Source organism: Pseudophryne corroboree, chromosome 4 (assembly GCF_028390025.1).
Source record: "Pseudophryne corroboree isolate aPseCor3 chromosome 4, aPseCor3.hap2, whole genome shotgun sequence".
Classification (NCBI taxonomy): Eukaryota; Metazoa; Chordata; class Amphibia; order Anura; family Myobatrachidae; genus Pseudophryne; species Pseudophryne corroboree.
This window is the reverse complement of record NC_086447.1, coordinates 866,504,290-866,525,387: the sequence shown is the minus strand read 5'-3', so window position 1 is coordinate 866,525,387 and position 21,098 is coordinate 866,504,290. Positions and strand designations below refer to the sequence as shown.

General features: G+C 46.1%; 1 protein-coding gene across 1 annotated transcript in view; it reads left to right on the top strand.

Moving 5' to 3' along the window:
• Positions 1 to 323: 323 nt before the first annotated feature.
• LOC134911847 (homeobox protein prophet of Pit-1-like) overlaps positions 324 to 21,098 on the top strand; it is a 28,638-nt gene continuing 7,863 nt past the window's right edge. Inside the window, exon 1 of the mRNA XM_063919837.1 lies at positions 324 to 414. Coding sequence (XP_063775907.1) covers positions 324 to 414 — 91 coding nt within the window. The remainder of the gene's footprint in view (positions 415 to 21,098) is intronic.

Below are 21,098 nucleotides of genomic sequence, written 5' to 3'. Positions count from 1 at the left end.
TTTGTCCATCTATCCATATGCCACCCACAGAGTCAGAGTTTATCCAAACTGTATGCACCTTACAATAGGCAGTGCTCTGCAGCCTGCAGCAGTCAATGTCGTTGTCAGGTCAGAGGTTGATGAAGCGTCTGCCCTCTCCCTCCCTGATTAGTTTGGAGCCCTACCTAATTAGCAGGGCATGGGTGTGATTGGTGGAGACATCTGGCCAGGGTTGGGATGACATCACACCACAGCTAACTTAAAACTGTGAGAAAAAAATAATGAGCTCTGGCAGTAGAAGAATTAAACCTCAAGTGATCAGACAAGGTGACACCGGCCGCAGGATGGAGGACGCAAGAATGAAGGGGTCCAAAAAGAAATGCACAGAGTACCATGAGGTCTACTCCGAAATAGCCGCTGTGACATCAACTGCCGGTAGGTAGAAGTCATATTCAGCAACCCAATTACATATAGTAATATTTCATATCTAGTTAACATATATCTAATAATTATCCATTTATATAATAGCTATTAATCAAATATCTATATATCTATCATATAGCTATATTTATCCAATATCCAATATATATCTATTAAATATATAGATCGACATATATTTCTAATTGTAAAGCGCAACGGAATATGCTGCGATATATAAAAACTGCTAATAATAATAATAACAACAATAATAATAATATAGACAGACAGACAGACATCTATCTATACACTATCTTTAAATCTATCAATCAATCTAAATTCTGAATTATCAAATATCTATGTATCTATCTATTAGCGATAAAAGATCTATTGTATTTTTGGAGTAAGCTATCTTTCACAGATATGTGAGCAGACTGTTTGCTACAAGTGGCAAAAAATATAATAACATAACTATAGTATTAATAAAAAGATCTATCATTTATTTATTTACTTATTTATGTATCATCTATCTAATATCTATTTATCAATCTATCTATATATCTAATATCTATCAATCTATTTCTCCTTTAGTAATAAAGTATATTTTAGAAATAAAAGATTTATCTATTGTATCTTTTGATCAATCTATCAATTAAATATCTATTGTATGTTATGATCAATCAATATTTTGCTCTATCAATGAAATATCTATAAAGCTATCTTAGACATGTGAGCAAACTGCATGCAAGTAGAAACATTTTTTAAGAACATACATATGTTAAGAAAAATATCTATTATAAATCTAATATATATATATATAATTTATATATACACACACACATACATATATAGCTTATATATAATATATATATATATATATATATATTATCTATCTTATATCTATTAATGTCTGTACGTACGTACGTACGTACGTACGTATCTATCTATCTATCTTTAATAGATATGTGAGCGGACTGTTTGCTGCAAGTAGCAAAAAAATGTTATATCATAAATATAGTGTTAATAAAGACATCTATCTATCTATCTATCTATCTATCTATCTATCTAATATCTATTTATATATCTAATATCTATCTCTCTATTAGTTATAAAATATCTATCCATTGTATCTTTTGATCAATCTATCAACTAAATAACTACTGCAAGTATCAAAAATCTTTTATAACATAAATAGGTTAATAAAAATATCTATCTAATATCTCTATTGATCTATTAACTATAAAATATATATCTATTGTATCTTGCAATCAAACTATCTTCTAATCTATCAAGAAAATGTCTCTCTCTCTCTCTCTGTCTGTCTATCTATATTGTTTTCTGCAAGTAGCAGTAAACTTACTAATAACAACATAGTGTTAATAAAAATATATATCTACTGTATTGATCTATCAATGAAAAGTCTAATATCCATCTATCACTCTTAAGCTGCATACACACGGGTCAATTACAACCACGGTGTGAGCGCTCTCGATAAACGGAACGACACATTGTGCATATCGGTCCGTGTGTATGACCGATGCCGATGTGCGCACCCGCGGGTCGCTAGCGACAGCCCCTGATCTATTGAACATGCAAGAAGATCTGGGGCTGTCCTTAGCGATGCCATGCTCCCGAATGCAGCATGGCCTCCGCTCCCCTGCCGTTTGTCGCTGACGGCATCGGCAAGTGTGTCTGCACTTGCCAATGTCCCCCCCACGATGGGCACGATGTGACATTGTGCCGTGTGTACCCACCTTAAGAGCTAGAAAATATCTAATGTATCTTGTGATCAAACTATCTTTTGATCAGTGAAATATCTATCTACTGTATCTATTGATCACAGATTATGTGAGCAGACTGTGTTTTCTGCAAGCAGCAAACAACTTAATAACATAAGTGTTAATAAAAATATCTATGTATCTATTAACTATAATATTTCTATCAATTGTATCTTTCCATTAATCTATCTTTTTATCCATCAATGAAATATAATCTATCTATCTATCTATCTATCTATCTATCTATCTATCTATCTATCTATCTATCTATCTATCTATCTATCTATCTATCCCTATAACTCAGTAGATACAAGTGCAGACTGTGTTTGCTGGAAGTACCAAAAACAGTAAGAAGTTTACAGTGGATAACTTATTAATACGATTATTACAGAGTTATAATACAGATACAAAACAGAGTTTATATTCCTGCCCTAATTATGGACCATCATGTGTAATCATTTGAGAAAAGTGCAATAATTGGTTTAGTGCTAAAATAAGCAGATATTTACTGACTTCTATGAGTGGCCAAGTAAGTGCAGTTAGTATATATACATGTAATGATGTGACACCAAATCCTGCAAAGCCTAGTTCCCTACAGTAGGGCAGAAATCAGAGGTCAGTGATATGAAATTGTAGGTAACAATAAAATAATGAAATACTCTTAAAATGTAATTAATAAGATAGATAGATAGATAGATAGATAGATAGAGTTACTGTAGGTAGAGAGAGACAGACAGACAGACAGACAGACAGACAGACAGACAGACAGACAGATGATGCACACCCATTGTGAATGTTATGGAATACTTTATGTAAGATGCATTAGAACTCGCTCATTTGTGCATTATACATTTTAATATACTAGTCAGCATTATCCTTGTGGGTAACAATAAAATTATGAAAAACTCTTAAAATGTGATTAATAAGATAGATAGATAGATAGATAGATAGATAGATAGATAGATAGATAGATAGATGGATAGATAGATAGCATTATCCTGTACATTATTTCAGTATATACAGCAGTTTATTTTTTCGATATTTACTATTAATGTGCAAATAAGAACATTCCAAAGATAGAAAATCATTAAGATTATTGTGTAAAATAATACTCTTTGGTTATAGTTTACATTAGGGATTCACAAGTAGAGCGTCCACACTTCTTTATATGCCCCGGTAATATAGGAACTATACAGCAGCACCCTTTAGGTAGTCCCCTGCTAGTAGGGACTGAGCACAGATAAAAGACAAAATACCTTAGGTGCGCTACTGAATATATAATAAGGAGATATATCCTTAGTACCCTTATAATAGATTCACTTCTACTTTAAAAAAATAAATAAAAAATTAAAACAATTTATTCATATTTAGTGAACAGAGGAATATATTACTTTCGCATGAAATATGATACAATACATTTGATACAATGAATTTCATATGCGATTATAACATAAAACCTGCTGGTTCTTGAGGATATTATGTTATTTTGTTTCTACCTCACCCTAGCGGGTGTGAGTTAATAAGGTGGATTGCCCCACAGAGTTCGCAGGCTGTTATGTAGATGACCCAATGCGTTTCGTCCTTTTAACGGACTTCATCAGGGGTATAAATTAGTATTCAATTTGATAGTAAGCTTAAACCACGTAGACAGATATTTATTCTTCTAAAGTGCTTTAAAAGTGCTCTAAAGACAGTAATTGTGATGGTGGGTATTTTTATAGCATAGGTTAAAAAACACCCAGTGTGGGAAAATCTATATTGTATAAGTAATGTACCCGTGTCCAAAATAAGTGGGCAAGTGCAAGTGACTAGTATTATAATAATACCATAAGGATGTTGGTTCTTCTCATGTAATATGGTCTTGTTGGGTCTTCACCTCATACTGGATAGATGATGTGTCACCTTAAAACCAAAAACATGATCTTCCAAAGCGGGAAATAAAGACATGACTACACATTTGCATTCATCATCGGTCTAGTATGCATTTATTTATTCACTATATTGGATAAAGCCACACTGAAAGCACTGAGTCTTACCACTTTTAACTATACCTTGCAGACTTTTTAAATATAGTCCATACTTGAGGTCTTTACAGAAGCCCCCTGAATGTGGGAGTGTTATTTGAAGGTTTTGTTGAATTTTGTTATAATTTGATTGTTATTATTATATCTAGTCTTTAAAAAAAAAAAAGACTTTATTGACGAGATGAGAGGGCAACAACAGGACATGAATTATAAATTCGACCTACAGAGAGGCCGCAAATAAATATCCAAAAATTTAATCATATACGACAGATTATTACAACATAGGTTTGCTACTGGATTAAACACAAAAAAATCCAAGTAGTAAGTAACAACCATATATAATCTCTTTTTCAATTTTATCAGAAATAGCAAGAAAAAAGATTAGAGAGGCAAAAATGACATGAAAAAAGAAAGTAGAGTTACTGGAAGTAAGAAAAAGAAAAAGGAAAGCAACCAAGATCCAGGAAAAAAGAGTAAAAGGCAAAAGAGGGAAGCAAATGGTTTGAAGGGGAGGGAAGAGGGGAAAGGGAGAGAGGGTAACTCGACTTGTCTCCTCAATATCTCAGTAAGTGATTAGGTCCACATAAAGGAATACATCTACAGCATAGGTCTGCAAACTCGGTCCTCATTACCCCACACAGTGCATGTTTTGCAGGTGCACAGGTGTATTAATTACTCACAGACATTTTAAAAGGTCCGCAGGTGGAGTTAATTATTTCACTTCTGATTCTGTGAGGAGACCTGCACAACATGCACTGTATGGGGTAATGAGGACCGAGTTTGCAGACCTATGATCTACAGGCATCGAGAAAAACAATAAGCTGGAAGCATTTTTTAAGGGGGGACCTCAAAAAAGGAGGTCCAGGGTTCCCAGACTTTAATACATTTCTTAGAGGAGCCTTTGAGTATGCTTGTGATGTATTCCATCGAGTGTATATGCCATATCTTGGCAATAATTTCATCTATTCTAGGTGGCGTAGAACAGTGGTCCTCAAGTACCCCCAACAGTTCCTGTTTTCCAGGTCTACTCACAGGATTGCAAGTGAAATAATTTGCTCCACCTGTGGGTCTTTTAAAATGTGTCAGTGAGTAATGACTACACCTGTTCAACTGTTAGGTGACCTGGAAAACATGAACTGTTGGGGGTACTTGAGGACCGAGGTTGAGAATCACTGGTGTAGAAGACCTCCATTGTGTTGCTATGATACATCTAGTTGCAAGAACCATGTGAGTGAATAGTTTGTTTTGATGGTGGGACGAGTCAGGGATATCCACTGAGAGTAGAAAATATTTGGGGCTAAAGGGGATTTGAATTAATAATATAGAAGTGGCCAGCGCTCTTATTTCCCTCCAGAGGGGGACAAGGGTTGGGCAGCTCCACCAAATGTGGAGGAAAGTACCATCGGCTGTTTGCTGGGATTAATACTTTATCTTGATGTTTATGGAACATGCACCATGTGTATTCAAACAGATTTGCGTGCAATCTCTCCACCTGATATGTATTTAGCTTAGGGATGGTATTTAAACTTTAACGTGGAGCTCAAGGAGCAGATAACTGAATTATGATCCACTGTATTTAATACAATATTTGACAAAAAAAATTACTGGAAAAACAATAAGTCTTACTGAGAGTTTATTTGTAGAATCATAAAGCCCATTTGGTAAGCATCTAGACATAGGAGGTAAAGGGCTGGAGAGATGGGGTACAGAATCCTACTCAGACCCCAATCCATGCATGAGGAGCTTGCTGTTAGTAACTCAGCAATATAAGCAGATTGTTAAATTGTTAGATTTTTCTTCTGTACTTATGGGTATTACTGCCACTACTGTTTATACTTTATATTAGTATAATCAAATAATACTTTGATAATTATCTAAGTGGGACTCAATGTGTTTACGATGCTGGAAATGTGCCATAGACTGAAATGAAATATACGTTATGGTAAGAACTTACCGCTGATAACGATATTTCTCCTATGTCCACAGGTTTTCACAGGATAACATTGGGATATGCTGGAGCGACAGCGGATTGGCACCAAATGATCACAAGCTTTCTGGCCTCCCAGGATGCACCGGGCTTGTCCATATAATCCCGCCCACCGACTCAGTCAAATCAGTTGTTTCCAAAGCATTTAGGCAGGAGCATTATGAAGAACCCTATTCAGGCGATAAGAACACACATGCACACCCTTCCACGCAAGAGGGAAGAGGTTAGTGTGTATAAAGATTCTCAAATCAGGTGCGTCAGGGTGGGATTTCTGTGGACATAGGAGAAATACCGTTATCAACGGTAAATTCTTACCATAACGTATATTTCTCCGGCAGGGTCCACAGGTTATCCACAGGATAACATTGGGACTTCCCAAAGCAAATTTTTAGTGGTGGGGACGCTCCTGATTAGACAGGAGAACCTTTCGCCCGAATTCAGCATCATGAGAGGCAAAAGTATCCAAGGCATAATGTCTAATGAATGTGTTAATGGAAGACCATGTGGCTGCCTTTTATATCTGTTCTGCTGAAGCACCATGTTGTGCTGCCCATGAAGGACCTACCTTACGTGTAGAGTGAGCAGAGACATTAGCCGGATCAGGGAGATCAGCTTGAGAGTATGCTTCTGAAATTATCATTCGAAGCCATCTTGCTAGCGTCTGTTTAGTAGAAGGCCATCCCCTCTTGTGAAATCCGTAGAGAATGAAGAGAGAATCTGTCTTTCTGATGGCACTGGTACGATCTACGTAGATTCTTAATGCACGGACTACATCCAGCGACACTTCTCCCGCAGACAGTCCCGATACCTGAAAAGCCGGGACTACAATTTCTTTGTTAAGGTGAAACTTTGAGACCACCTTTGGAAGATAACCAGACTTAGTTCTGAGAACTGCTTTATCTGGATAGAAAATCAGAAAAGGAGACTTACATGACAGTGCTCCTAAATCTGATACTCTTCTGGCTGACGCCATAGTCAGTAGAAAGAGTACTTTAGCTGTTAACCATTTAAGATCCACTTTCTTAAATAGCTCAAATGGAGCCCTTTGAAGGGCTTTGAGGACCAGACTTAAATCCCAAGGTACTGCAGGAGGAACAAAAGGTGGTTAAATGTGCAGCATTCCCTGGAAAAAAGTACGCACATCTTGTAAAGTAGCAATTTTCTTTTAAAACCATACAGTCAATGCTGAAACTTGAACTCTCAAGGAAGCCACCTTCAAACCCTTATCCATTCCTGCCTGAAGGAAATCTAAGATTCTGGATACTCTGAAAGATCTTGGATCCAAATTTCTTTCACTGCACCAATGAATGTAGGCTTGCCATATTCGGTGATTTATGCGAGCAGAGGAGGGTTTCCTTGCTCTAAGCATTGTTTGAATTACCTGTTGTGAAAAACCTCTTGACTTCAGGATAGAGGTTTCAACAGCCACGCCGTCAAAGACAGCCGATCCAGATGCCTGTGATAACAAGGACCCTGCATCGGTAGATCTGGACGTTGAGGGAGCAGAATTGGAGCATCCATCGACATCCTCTGCAGATCTATGTACCAATGCCTTCTGAGCCAAGCCGGAGCTATTAGAATCATGGCCCCCTTTGCTTGTTTTATTTTCCTCACCACCCTGGGTATCAGGATGATTGGAGGAAACAGATAAGCCAGATGAAATTCCCATTTCACTGACAGACCGTCCACAAAGATCGCTCCAAGGTCTTTAGTTCTTGACCCGTATACCGGAACTTTGTTGTTCAGATGGGATGCCATGAGATCTATCTCTATTAGAATCTGAAATACTTCCGGGTGTAGAGCCCATTCGGTTGCTCGAATGGTGTGTCGACTGAGAAAGTCCGCTTCCCAGTTTAGGACTCCTGGGACGAATACTGCGGACAATGCTGGAAGATGGAGTTCTGCCCACTTTAGTATGTGACTTACCTCCTTCATTGCTCTTTGGCTGCGAGTTCCTCCCTGATGGTTGAGGTATGCTATTGCCGTTGCATTGTCCGAGCGGATCTGGGCTGATTTTCCTTGAAGAGTGTCTTTTGCTTGAATCAGTGCCCTGTATATGGGCCGGAGTTACAACAGGTTTATTGGCAGGCAACTTTCTTCTGTGGTCCATTGACCCTGGAACCATGATTTCCCGGACACTGCTCCCCAGCCCTGAAGACTGGCATCCATTGTCAGGATCTCCCAATCTGATATCCAAAAGGGTCTCCCCTTGTCCAGATGGGATGTCTGTAGCCACCAGGCTAATGACCTTTTTACCTTTACTGGAAGTACCATAATTTGTTTCTTTATTGTCTGATGTACTCCATTCCATTTGGTCAGTATCAAATGTTGTAAAGGTCTTGAGTGGAATTGTGCATATTCCACCATGACGAATGTTGACACCATCAATCCCATCACTCGCATTGCCGTGTGAACTGATATTGTTTGACTGTGCAACAATTCCTGAATCATTAACTGCACCTTGGATATCTTTTCCACAGGTAAAAATATTTTCTGCAGACTTGTATCCAATACAGCCCCTAAGTGAATCATCCGTTGTGACGGAATCAGAGACGACATTGCCCAATTTATGAGCCATCCGTGTTTCTGTAGACAAGTTATTGTCTGTTGGAGATGGCTCAAGAGCAATTCCTGGGATTGTGCCAGGATTAAAAGATCGTCGAGGTATGGAAAGATTCTTATCCCCTGCTTGCGGAGATAAGCTGCCATAACCACCACGATCTTTGTAAATACTCTGGGGCCTGTGGCTAACCCATAGGGTAATGCCTGGAACTGAAAATGTTGCTGGAGGATAACGAACCTGAGGTAACACTGATGGGACAATGCTGTTGGCACATGCAGGTAAGCATCTTGTATATCTAGAGATACCATGTAATCCCCTGGTTCCATGGCCAAAACTATGGAGCGTAATGTCTCCATGTGGAACCGTGGGACTCAAATGTATTTGTTTAACATTTTGAGATTGAGAATGGGCCGAAACGACCCATTCGGCTTCTGGACCAAAAATAGCTTGGAGTAAAAACCTTGCCCCGTTGTGCCGGGGGTACTGTAATAATTACCCCGGACTGAAGCAATTTCTGAACTGCTTCTTGCAGGGCCCTGGGCTTCGCCTCTATGTGAGATGGGCTGGTACAAAAAACCTTCGAGGAGTCTGCTTCTTGAAAGGGAAAACATAACCCAGAGCTACCACTTCTTGCACCCAAGCGTCTATTGTCGACTGCTGCCATATGTGTGCAAACTGAAGAAGACGGCCCCCTACCATCTGTTCTGGTTTGGAAGCTGGCACTCTAGTGGCCCACTGCTTCCTTGCTTTACCAGACTTATTGTACTGGGTTTGTTTTGATTCATTTTTACCTTTTGTTTTACCCTGCCACTGAAATGGCCTAAATCCCGAGCCCTTTGGTTTAGGATTATAGCTGGCAGGAAACCTGACTTTCTTGGATTCAGCTTCTGACTCCGGAATATCTGTCAATTCCTTGCCATGTAATCTGCTGGAACGAAAAACAATTTGCACATAACCCCTCATTTGCCAAAGATTGAGTTACTAACCCCACCTTGCAGGATAAACATGTTCTGAGTGTTGGTGTTACTGTTAATGTAACCTCGTCACCTTTGCCGCTCTTAGACATGATAAACAATCAGCTTTTCCACAGTACTACACAATCTGTGACTGAAAACCAGGGACGTGCAGTCAGGGGAGGCAGTGCCTCCCCTGTCATTAATTATTAAAATAATACAAAAAACATACTTATGACACATATTTTGTGTTATAAGTATGAACTTTAGCCTTTGCATTATTTTAATAATTTTTTACCTACTAAAAAACATTTCTAAACATGTTTTCTCGGTGCCTCCCGCTGTCAGTGATACAGGTCCGGAAGCGGGAGGCGGGGCCGGCCACAGGGCAGTCATATCCCATTAAAAAAAAACACTAGAAGCGGCACCTTTAGCAGTGCCGCTTTCACAGGGGCGTGCTGACAGCAAGCACATGCAGGCAAGCCCCTGTCCCATGTGATTGGCCTGTGGGCGATTCCGGGGGCGTGCAGCAACTATTATGTTTAGACTAGAGAACATTTACATACCTGCCCGTCCCCCAGTAGCTGCTGTCAAGTTTAGTCCGACCCGAGAGGGAGGCGAGGCAGCAATTCCCTCTCCTCTGCAGTCTGCACTGTGTTATGACTCATGCTGCGTGTGACGGGATCCGGACTGAAAGTCGACAGTAACTAGGTCGACAATGTCTAGGTCGACCACTATTGGTTGACAGTAACTAGGTCGACAGGGTGTCTAGGTCGACAGGGTCTTTAGGTCGACATGAGTTTTTCACAATTTTTTCTTTTTTTTTTTAACCTTTTCATACTTAACGATCCACGTGGACTACGATTGGAACGGTAATCTGTGCCGAGCGAAGGCACTATGCCCGAAGCATGGCGAGCGAAGCGAGCCATGCGAGGGGACGCGGTGCACTAATTGGGGTTCCCGGTCACTCTACGAAGAAAACGACACCAAAATAACATTAAAAACTCATGTCGACCTTTTGACCTGTCGACCTAGAACATGTCGACCTAAAGGCCCTGTCGACCTAGACACCCTGTCGACCTAGTTACTGTCGACCAATAGTGGTCGACCTAGACATTGTCGACCTAGTTACTGTCGACTTTCAATACCACACCCGCGTGTGACACCAGGCCGGCGCTCCCCGCTGAAAGCTCCTCTCCTCTCCCCCTCCCATACTGTGACAATGCAGTGACTGATCGTATAGGGGGGGCGGGGCTACATGGATGGAGGGGCGGAGCTACTCGGGTGGAGGGGGTGGAGTTACATGGGACCATCAGACTGCAGCCACAGAGGACATGCTGCTCCAGATCCTGCCAGCCAGGGAGAGTACTGTGAGAAAGTGTGTGTGTGTGTGTGTGTGTGTGTGTGTGTATTTATGTATGTGTGCGGGGGAGGGGGGGAATGTGAATAAACTGCACCTCTGTGGGCGTTACATGTAAGCTGCGCTACTACTGGGGCGTTATGTGTAAGCTGCGCTACTACCGGGGCGTTACATGTAAGCTACGCTACTACTGGGGTGTTATGTGTAAGCTGCGCTACTACTGGGGCGTTATGTGTAAGCTGCGCTACTACCGGGGCGTTACATGTAAGCTACGCTACTACTGGGGTGTTATGTGTAAGCTGCGCTACTACCGGGGCGTTACATGTAAGCTACGCTACTACTGGGGTGTTACATGTAAGCTACGCTACTACTGGGGTGTTATGTGTAAGCTGCGCTACTACTGGGTTCATTACGTGTAAGCGGCGCTAATACTGGGGTGTTACAGGAAAGCTGCGCTACTGTTGGGACATTACGTGTAAACAGCGCTATTACTGGGGCGTTACGTGTAAGCAGCTCTACTACTGTGGGCGTTACGTGTAAGCTGCGTTACTACTGGGGCGTTATGGGTAAGCTGCGCTACTGCTGGGGCATTACGTGTAAGCAGCGCTACTACTGGGGCATTACGTGTAAGCTGCGTTACTACTGGGGCGTTATGTGGAAGCTGCGCTACTACTGGGGCATTACGTGGAAGCTGCGCAACTACTGGGGTGTTACGTTTAAGCTGAGTTACTACTGGGGCATAAGTGTAAGCTGCGCTACTACTGGGGCGTTACGTATAAGCTGCTCTACTACCGGGGCGTTACGTATAAGCTGCGCTACTACTGGGGCGTTACGTGTAAGCTGCGCTACTACTGGGGCATTATGTGTAAGCTGCGCTACTACTGGGGCGTTACGTGTAAGCTGCGCTACTACTGGGGCGTTACGTGTAAGCTGCGCTACTACTGGGGCGTTACGTATAAGCTGCGCTACTACTGGGGCGTTACGTGTAAGCTGCGCTACTACTGGGGCGTTACGTATAAGCTGCGCTACTACTCGGGCGTTACGTATAAGCTGCGCTACTACTGGGGCGTTACGTATAAGCTGCGCTACTACTGGGGCGTTACGTATAAGCTGCGCTACTACTGGGGCGTTACGTATAAGCTGCGCTACTACTGTGGCATTATGTGTAAGCTGCGCTACTACTGGGTTCGTTACGTGTAAGCTGTGCTACTACTGTGGCGTTACGTGTAAGCTGTGCTACTACTGGGGTCATTATGTGTAAGCGGCGCTACTACTGGGGTGTTATGTGTAAGCAGCGCCACTACTGGGGTGTTTAAAATGGGGGTACAATTGAGTGGCCATGCTCCTTCCCTGTGAGACCACATCCCTTTTTCGACATGCGCTGTCCCTTTGTAAAGTATGGGAGGGGAAAATTTATAGTTTGCAGGGGGGCGCCGAACACCCTAGCACCAGCCCTGTGTGACACGTTACGTCACGCGGTCAGTGAGAGGAGCCGTAAAGCCAGAAGTGAGGTGCGCTGCTGTCCGGAGAGGTTACAAGAGAATACAAGTTGGTGAGTTACTGTCTGGGAGGGTTGCGGTGGGGAAGGGGTGGCCGTGACATTTACTTGCTGTGACATTTACCAGCTACGTTGCGGAACGGGGAGGTGCAGACAGTGAGATGCGGTAGGATCCTGCTAGGCTTAGGTTTTTTGTGGTGCTGTTACAGCAGTGTGCCTCCCAGCGAGAGTCTAGATGCAAAGCTGTACTTACCCCACTGTGTTTTCTAAGGGAGGGGGGGGGGGCCACAAGGGGGGAGCGTTTTAGACATGGTTGCTTGCATCTCCCCTGTGTGCCACTGCTGTCATGCAGAACATGATAAAGCATACTAAGGCTGCCCTAACGTTAGTCAAACCCTTAAAAAAAAACTTTTTTTGTTTATTTAAATAGTGTTTCTGTTTATTTCTCACAATACCAAGATACAAATGTGGTTATAACGATCCATAATAATTAATCTATGCTGCTTAATAGTGTTGTCTGTACAAATACCCACCAGGAGTCAAATACTTTGATTTAGATTTAGTGGCGTGGAGGGAGACAGGGCAGTACGCTGGCGTGGACGGAGACAGGGAAGGATGGTGGCATAGAAAGAGACAGGGCAGTACGCTGGCATGGAGGGAGACAGCGCAGCATGGTGGCGTAGAAGGAGACAGGGCAGGATGGTGGCATGGAGGGAGACAGGGAAGGATGGTGACGTAGAAGGAGACAGGGCAGGATGGTGGCATGGAGGGAGACAGGGAAGGATGGTGGCATAGAAGGAGACAGGGCAGTACACTGGCGTGGACGGAGACAGGGAAGGATGGTGGCATAGAGGGAGACAGGGAAGGATGGTGGCGTAGAGGGAGACAGGGAAGGATGGTGGCGTAGAGGGAGACAGGGAAGGATGGTGGCGTGGAGGGAGACAGGAAGGATGGTGGCATAGAAGGAGACAGGGCAGTACGCTGGCGTGGAGGGAGACAGGGAAGGATGGTGGCATAGAAGGAGACAGGGCAGTACGCTGGCATGGAGGGAGACAGCGCAGCATGGTGGCGTAGAAGGAGACAGGGCAGGATGGTGGCATGGAGGGAGACAGGGAAGGATGGTGACGTAGAAGGAGACAGGGCAGGATGGTGGCATGGAGGGAGACAGGGAAGGATGGTGGCATACAAGGAGACAGGGCAGTACACTGGCATGGAGGGAGACAGCGCAGCATGGTGGTGTAGAAGGAGACAGGACAGGATGGTGGCATGGAGGGAGACAGGGAAGGATGGTGACGTAGAAGGAGACAGGGCAGGATGGTGGCGTGGAGGGAGACAGGGAAGGATGGTGACGTAGAAGGAGACAGGGCAGGATGGTGGCATGGAGGGAGACAGGGAAGGATGGTGGCATAGAAGGAGACAGGGCAGTACACTGGCATGGAGGGAGACAGCGCAGCATGGTGGCGTAGAAGGAGACAGGGCAGGATGGTGGCATGGAGGGAGACAGGGAAGGATGGTGACGTAGAAGGAGACAGGGCAGGATGGTGGCGTGGAGGGAGACAGGGCAGGATGGTGGCATGGAGGGAGACAGGGAAGGATGGTGACGTAAAAGGAGACAGAGCAGGATGGTGGCGTAGAAGGAGAGAGGGCAGTACACTGGCATGGAGGGAGACAGCGCAGCATGGTGGCGTAAAGGGAGACAGGGCAGGATGGTGGCATGGAGGGAGACAGGGAAGGATGGTGACGTAGAAGGAGACAGGGCAGGATGGTGGCGTGGAGGGAGACAGGGCAGGATGGTGGTGTGAAAGGAGACAGGGCTGGATGGTGGCGTGGAGGGAGACGGGGAAGGATGGTGGCACTGGAGGGAGATACGGCAGCATGGTGGCGTAGAAGGAGACATGGCAGTACGCTGGCGTGGAGGGAGACAGGAAGGATGGTGGCATAGAAGGAGACAGGGCAGTACACTGGCATGGAGGGAGACAGGGCAGGATGGTAGCATAGAAGGAGACAGGGCAGGATGCTGGCATGGAGGGAGACAGCGCAGCATGGTGGCGTAGAAGGAGACAGGGCAGGATGGTGGCATGGAGGAAGACAGGGCAGGATGCTGGCGTAGAGGGAGACAGGGAAGGATGGTGGTGTGGAGGGAGACAGGGAAGGATGGTGGCATAGAAGGAGACAGGGCAGTACGCTGGCATGGAGGGAGACAGCGCAGCATGGTGGCGTAGAAGGAGACAGGGCAGGATGGTGGCATGGAGGGAGACTGGGCAGGATGGTGGTGTGGAAGGAGACAGGGCAGGATGGTGGCACTGGAGGGAGACACGGCAGCATGATGGCATAGAAGGAGACAGGGCAGTACGCTGGCATGGAGGGAGACAGCGCAGCATGGTGGCGTAGAAGGAGACAGGGCAGGATGGTGGCATGGAGGGAGACAGGGCAGCATGGTGGTGTGGAAGGAGACAGGGCAGGATGGTGGCACTGGAGGGAGACACGGCAGCATGATGGCGTAGAAGGAGACAGGGCAGGACGCTGGCGTGGAGGGAGACGGGGAAGGATGGTGGCACTGGAGGGAGACAGGGAAGGATGGTGGCGCTGGAAGGAGACAGGGCAGGATGCTGATATGAAGGGAGACAGGGCAGGATGCTGGCGTGGAGGGAGACACGGCAGCGTGATGGCGTAGAAGGAGACAGGGCAGTACGCTGGCATGGAGGGAGACAGCGCAGCATGGTGGCGTAGAAGGAGACAGGGCAGGATGGTGGCATGGAGGAAGACTGGGCAGGATGGTGGTGTGGAAGGAGACAGGGCAGGATGGTGGCACTGGAGGGAGACACGGCAGCATGGTGGCGTAGAAGGAGACAGGGCAGTACGCTGGCATGGAGGGAGATAGCGCAGCATGGTGGCGTAGAAGGAGACAGGGCAGGATGGTGGCATGGAGGGAGACAGGGCAGCATGGTGGTGTGGAAGGAGACAGGGCAGGATGGTGGCACTGGAGGGAGATACGGCAGCATGATGGCGTAGAAGGAGACAGGGCAGGACGCTGGCGTGAAGGGAGACGGGGAAGGATGGTGGCACTGGAGGGAGACAGGGCAGGATAGTGGCGTAGAAGGAGACAGGGCAGGACACTGGCGTGGAGGGAGACGGGGAAGGATGGTGGCGTAGAAGGAGACCGGACTGGATGGTGGTGTGGAGGGAGACAGGGCAGGATGGTGGCGTGGAGGGAGACGGGGAAGGATGGTGGCACTGGAGGGAGATACGGCAGCATGGTGGCGTAGAAGGAGACAGGGCAGGACGCTGGCGTGGAGGGAGACGGGGAAGGATGGTGGCACTGGAGGGAGACAGGGAAGGATGGTGGCGCTGGAAGGAGACAGGGCAGGATGCTGATATGAAGGGAGACAGGGCAGGATGCTGGCGTGGAGAGAGACAGGGCAGGATGGTGGTGTGGAAGGAGACAGGGCAGGATGGTGGCACTGGAGGGAGACAGAGCAGGATGGTGGCAATGGAGGGAGACAGGGCAGGAAGGTGGCGGCCAATGGCTTGGGCAGAGGCCATTTGTGGTGGTGGTATTGGGCATCGGCTTGGGGGCAGTAGCAGGCTTTGGCTTGGCGGTGGTAGGTGTCATCGGCGGGACTCGGTGGACATTATGGCTGCAGTGCCTCACCAGTCACTGACCTCACCACACGCCACTGCTGAAAACACTTTATATGCATAAAAGTGATATCAATCTGACCCTAACCCAAGCATCAGCATTGAGTTTCAGAAAAAACACTGACAAACATAAAGTCAGCAATCACACTAGCAGTCAGCCACATGTTATATATTAGTCATATGAGCATGTTATCATCTACAAACACATTTCAAGTATGTAGGCGTACATTTACTGTTTTCTGTATTATACAGTTATTTTAATGTATTCAGACGCAATTGCGGGGAAAATCACAGTATCGTACAAAACTCATATGCAATAGGCACTAAACTTAACTACTCATACTACAACAGTAGATAGAAATTTAGTGCTGTATAACCCTTACTCTGTAGAGTGGGATACAGGGAGACTCACCCCACTTCCAGGATCGATCAATATGTTTAGCAACCGCTGAGTGGATCCAGACGCTACTAGTGTACACTGCCGCTCCGGTAATTTTTAGTGAACACAGACGCTCCGTGAACGTTAGTGCATGCAGACGCTCATATCTGCGACCCAGTCTCTTAGCGGTCAAACCTTAGTGTATACAGACGCAGCGCCATGCTGCGACCGAGTCCCCTCGTGGTAGCGTCTGAGACGGAAGTGAGGCAATCAGTTCATGGCGGGAGACGCACGGAAACTGGTCATGAACTGGGGGGAGGGGCGACCAGGAGAGCGTCTGACTCCCCACTGCTGACATCAACCCTAGGGATCGCAGCCTCAAACTAATCCTGGCGCCTTATGATCCCTAAAGCCTAGCGCTAGAGCACCCGTGGTGGTGGCGCGCCAGCTACTGTTTGGTAGTCTCCAACCAATACAGTGCAGCTGTGTCCGTATTCCTCTACTAAGCGGAACGGATGCCTTACCCTCTCCCCATGCTCCGGCCACAGCCTGGTAACGTCTGCCGGACCTGCTAGCAACATCCAACACAGACGCTCGTCGAGACAGCACTTGTACCGTGGGTAAGCGTTGTTGCGACCCGGCGGAGAGTTGTTGTTAGGAAAGATCACTCAAAACATAGTAAGACTATAAAAATAAATGAAATAAAGCTCAGGGCTGCCAAACACAGCAGCCCTGTGACCATGGTCTGGCTCCTACCGCACCAAACAAAAAACTGATTTGACTGAGTCGGTGGGCGGGATTATATATACAAGCCCGGTGCATCCTGGGAGGCCAGAAAGCTCATGATCGTTTGGTGCCAATCCGCTGTCGCTCCAGCATAGCCCAATGTTATCCTGTGGATAACCTGTGGACCCTGCCGGAGAATTAAGGGTTTACTTAATTTTATTTTAATAAAAATGATCAGCAAACAAATAAGTATTGGTTATTCTGTGAACAGGACCATATATCTCACTCTCTCTCAAACAGTGGAGGTTGCTGTCTTGTGGGCTTGCTCAATATGTATGAGCAAGCCCACATTATCCTGGCTTGCTGCACGTAAAATAACCCAGGATATTTATGAAATGTGAAAGGAGTATAAGTCTATCCTCTCATGGTTCATCTCTTACCTCACGGACCGTTCCTTTTCTGTCCCTGCCTGTTACAGTACCTCTCATACCTTCCTCTACCTGCTGGTGTCCTCCAAAGAACCATCTTTGGATTTCGCCTCTTCTCACTTTACACCTCCTCCCTTGGAAATCTCATCAGGAACTTCAGGCTCTAAAACCACCTGTACGCTGATGACACAAATATACCTGTCCTCTCCTCACATCTCTTTCAGTCCTCGCTCGGGTCTCTTCCTACCTGTCAACTCATCCTAGATGGCTCAATTTTTCTCATATTACATATGTCCAGAACTGAACTCGTCATCTTTTCCCCTTCCAAGGCCCAATCCAATTGCTCGCTCTATAGTTCCATTGATACCATCTATGTCCTGACCATCGCCCAAGTCTGCTACTTGGGGGTCATCCTGGACTCCTCCCTGTCCTTCACTGCACACAATCAAAATAGGTCTCACTCTTGCTGTTTGCACCTCTAAGATCAGCCCTTCCTCATTCCTGATGACACCAAAACTATTGTTCACACTCATCATTTCCTAGCTTGACCACTGTAACCTTCTCCTCTATGTCATCGCATCCCCTCACTCACCTTTACACACTTTAATCTGTCTAAAACGCTGCTGCCTGTCTCAATTTCCTTTGTGTTGGCCTCCTGTCTCTGCAAACTGCTTTATTGGCTTGTTACCCCCCTCAGAATCCAGTTTAAACTCTTGACCCTCTCTTATGGACCACTTTTTAACTCTGCTCACTTCTACGTCTCCAACCTCTTTTCTGTCCACACTCCCTCCCGCTCCATCTGTCCTGCCTCTGATTGCCACATCTTTTCCACCGTGGTTACCGTCTTTTCCTCCTGTCCCCAGGATTTCTCCCGCTCTGCCAACTCTTCTGGAACTCACTCTATTGCCAAGTCACGAACTAAAAATACACCTTTTCATCAAGGCTTATTGTCTCTTTCCCCTACATATCCACTATTTTCCCATCCCATCTCTCGCTCCTGCAGTTGTACAACCCTTCTCTTAGCAGATACACTCTCATTGGCAGGACCCACCTTTCTCATGTTCATCCCTTGCACTATCCTGATTCCAGTGCTCCTTGTCTCCTATTCCCTCTCCGCTACTGACATGGTACTTACCCTTCACTGAGTACAGGCTCTTATGTCAGGTTTCACAGTCCCTCTGTATATTCCCTGTACAGCGCTGAGGAAACTATGTGGCGCCTTAAAAAATATGTAAATAATAATGAGGTCCTTCCTTAATGGCATTAATGACACACAAGTCCCTGTGATAGGCTGTATGATAAGAGCAAACACTGTGGTAACTAAAATTACTATTGATAAAAACAATTTCCAAGCAGTTTTGTAGTAAAAAATTAGCCAGTTAAGTGGGAACTCTACCTTCAGAGAACTCTATGGTCAGGGCAGGGCTGTTTATTATCATTGCTCATACATGCCATATCCCAAGTACAGCATTGAGCCAATTAAAAAAACAAATCTGTTTAGACAATAGAGTTAAGTGCCCACATCACACTAATTTTTCCCAGTATGTAGAAAACTATAGAACAGAACACCAGAGGCGTAACTAGGGTTTTTGGAGCCCAGGGGCAAGATGTAAAATGGCGCCCCCTCCCCCCCAAAAAACAAAACAAAACATAGCAACAGAAGTATGTGCGTGCGGTGCAAAAAAAAAATGGGCATGACCACACACCAGAGGGTGTGTGGCCACGCTCCAGAAGGGGTGTGGCCACTGAAAATGGCCCACAATGCCAGGTACATTGCCCCACAGTGCCAGATACAATGCCCCACAGTGCCAGATACAATGCCCACAGTGCCAGTTACATTGCCCCACAGTGCCAGTTACATTGCCCCACAGTGCCAGATACAATGCCCCACAGTGCCAGTTACATTGCCCCCCAGTGCCAGATACAATGCCCCACAGTGCCGGATACATGCCCCACCGTGCCAGATACAATGCCCCACAGTGCCAGATACAATGCCCCACAGTGCCAGATACATGCCCCACAGTGCCAGATACAATAGCCCACAGTGCCAGATACAATGCCCCACAGTGCCAGTTACATTGCCCCACAGTGCCAGATACAATGCCCCACAGTGCCAGTTACATTGCCCCCCAGTGCCAGATATAATGCCCCACAGTGCCGGATACATGCCCCACAGTGCCAGTTACATTGCCCCACAGTGCCAGATACAATGCCCCACAGTGCCAGATACATGCCCCACAGTGCCAGTTACATTGCCCCACAGTGCCAGTTACATTACCCCACAGTGCCAGTTACATGCCCCACAGTGCCAGTTACATGCCCCACAGTGCCAGATACATGCCCCACAGTGCCAGTTACATTACCCCACAGTGCCAGTTACATGCCCCACAGTGCCAGTTACATGCCCCACAATGCCAGTTACATTGCCCCACAGTGCCAGTTACATGCCCCACAATGCCAGTTACATTGCCCCACAGTGCCAAGCCCCACTCAGTGCCAGTTACATATGCCCCATTTGGTGCGTGGCCACACACCAGAAGGGGTGTGGCCACGCTCCAGAAGGGGTGTGGCCACTGAAAATGGCCCACAGTGCCAGTTACATTGCCCCACAGTGCCAGATACAATGCCCCACAGTGCCAGATACATGCCCCACAGTGCCAGTTACATTACCCCACAGTGCCAGTTACATGCCCCACAGTGCCAGTTACATGCCCCACAATGCCAGTTACATTGCCCCACAGTGCCAGTTACATGCCCCACAATGCCAGTTACATTGCCCCACAGTGCCAAGCCCCACTCAGTGCCAGTTACATATGCCCCATTTGGTGCGTGGCCACACACCAGAAGGGGTGTGGTCACGCTCCTGAAGGGGTGTGGCCACTGAAAATGGCCCACAGTGCCAGTTACATTGCCCCACAGTGCCAGATACAATGCCCCACAGTGCCAGTTACATTGCCCCACAGTGCCAGATACAATGCCCCACAGTGCCAGTTACATTGCCCCCCAGTGCCAGATACAATGCCCCACAGTGCCAGTTACATTGCCCCCCAGTGCCAGATACAATGCCCCACAGTGCCAGATACATGCCCCACAGTGCCAGTTACATTGCCCCACAGTGCCAGATACCATGCCCCACAGTGCCAGTTACATTGCCCCACAGTGCCAGTTACATTGCCCCACAGTGCCGGATACAATGCCCCACAGTGCCAGATTCATGCCCCACAGTGCCAGTTACATTGCCCCACAGTACCAGTTACATTGCCCCACAGTGCCGGATACATGCCCCACAGTGCCAATTGCATTGCCCCCCAGTGCCAGATACAATGCCCCACAGTGCCGGATACATGCCCCACAGTGCCAGTTACAT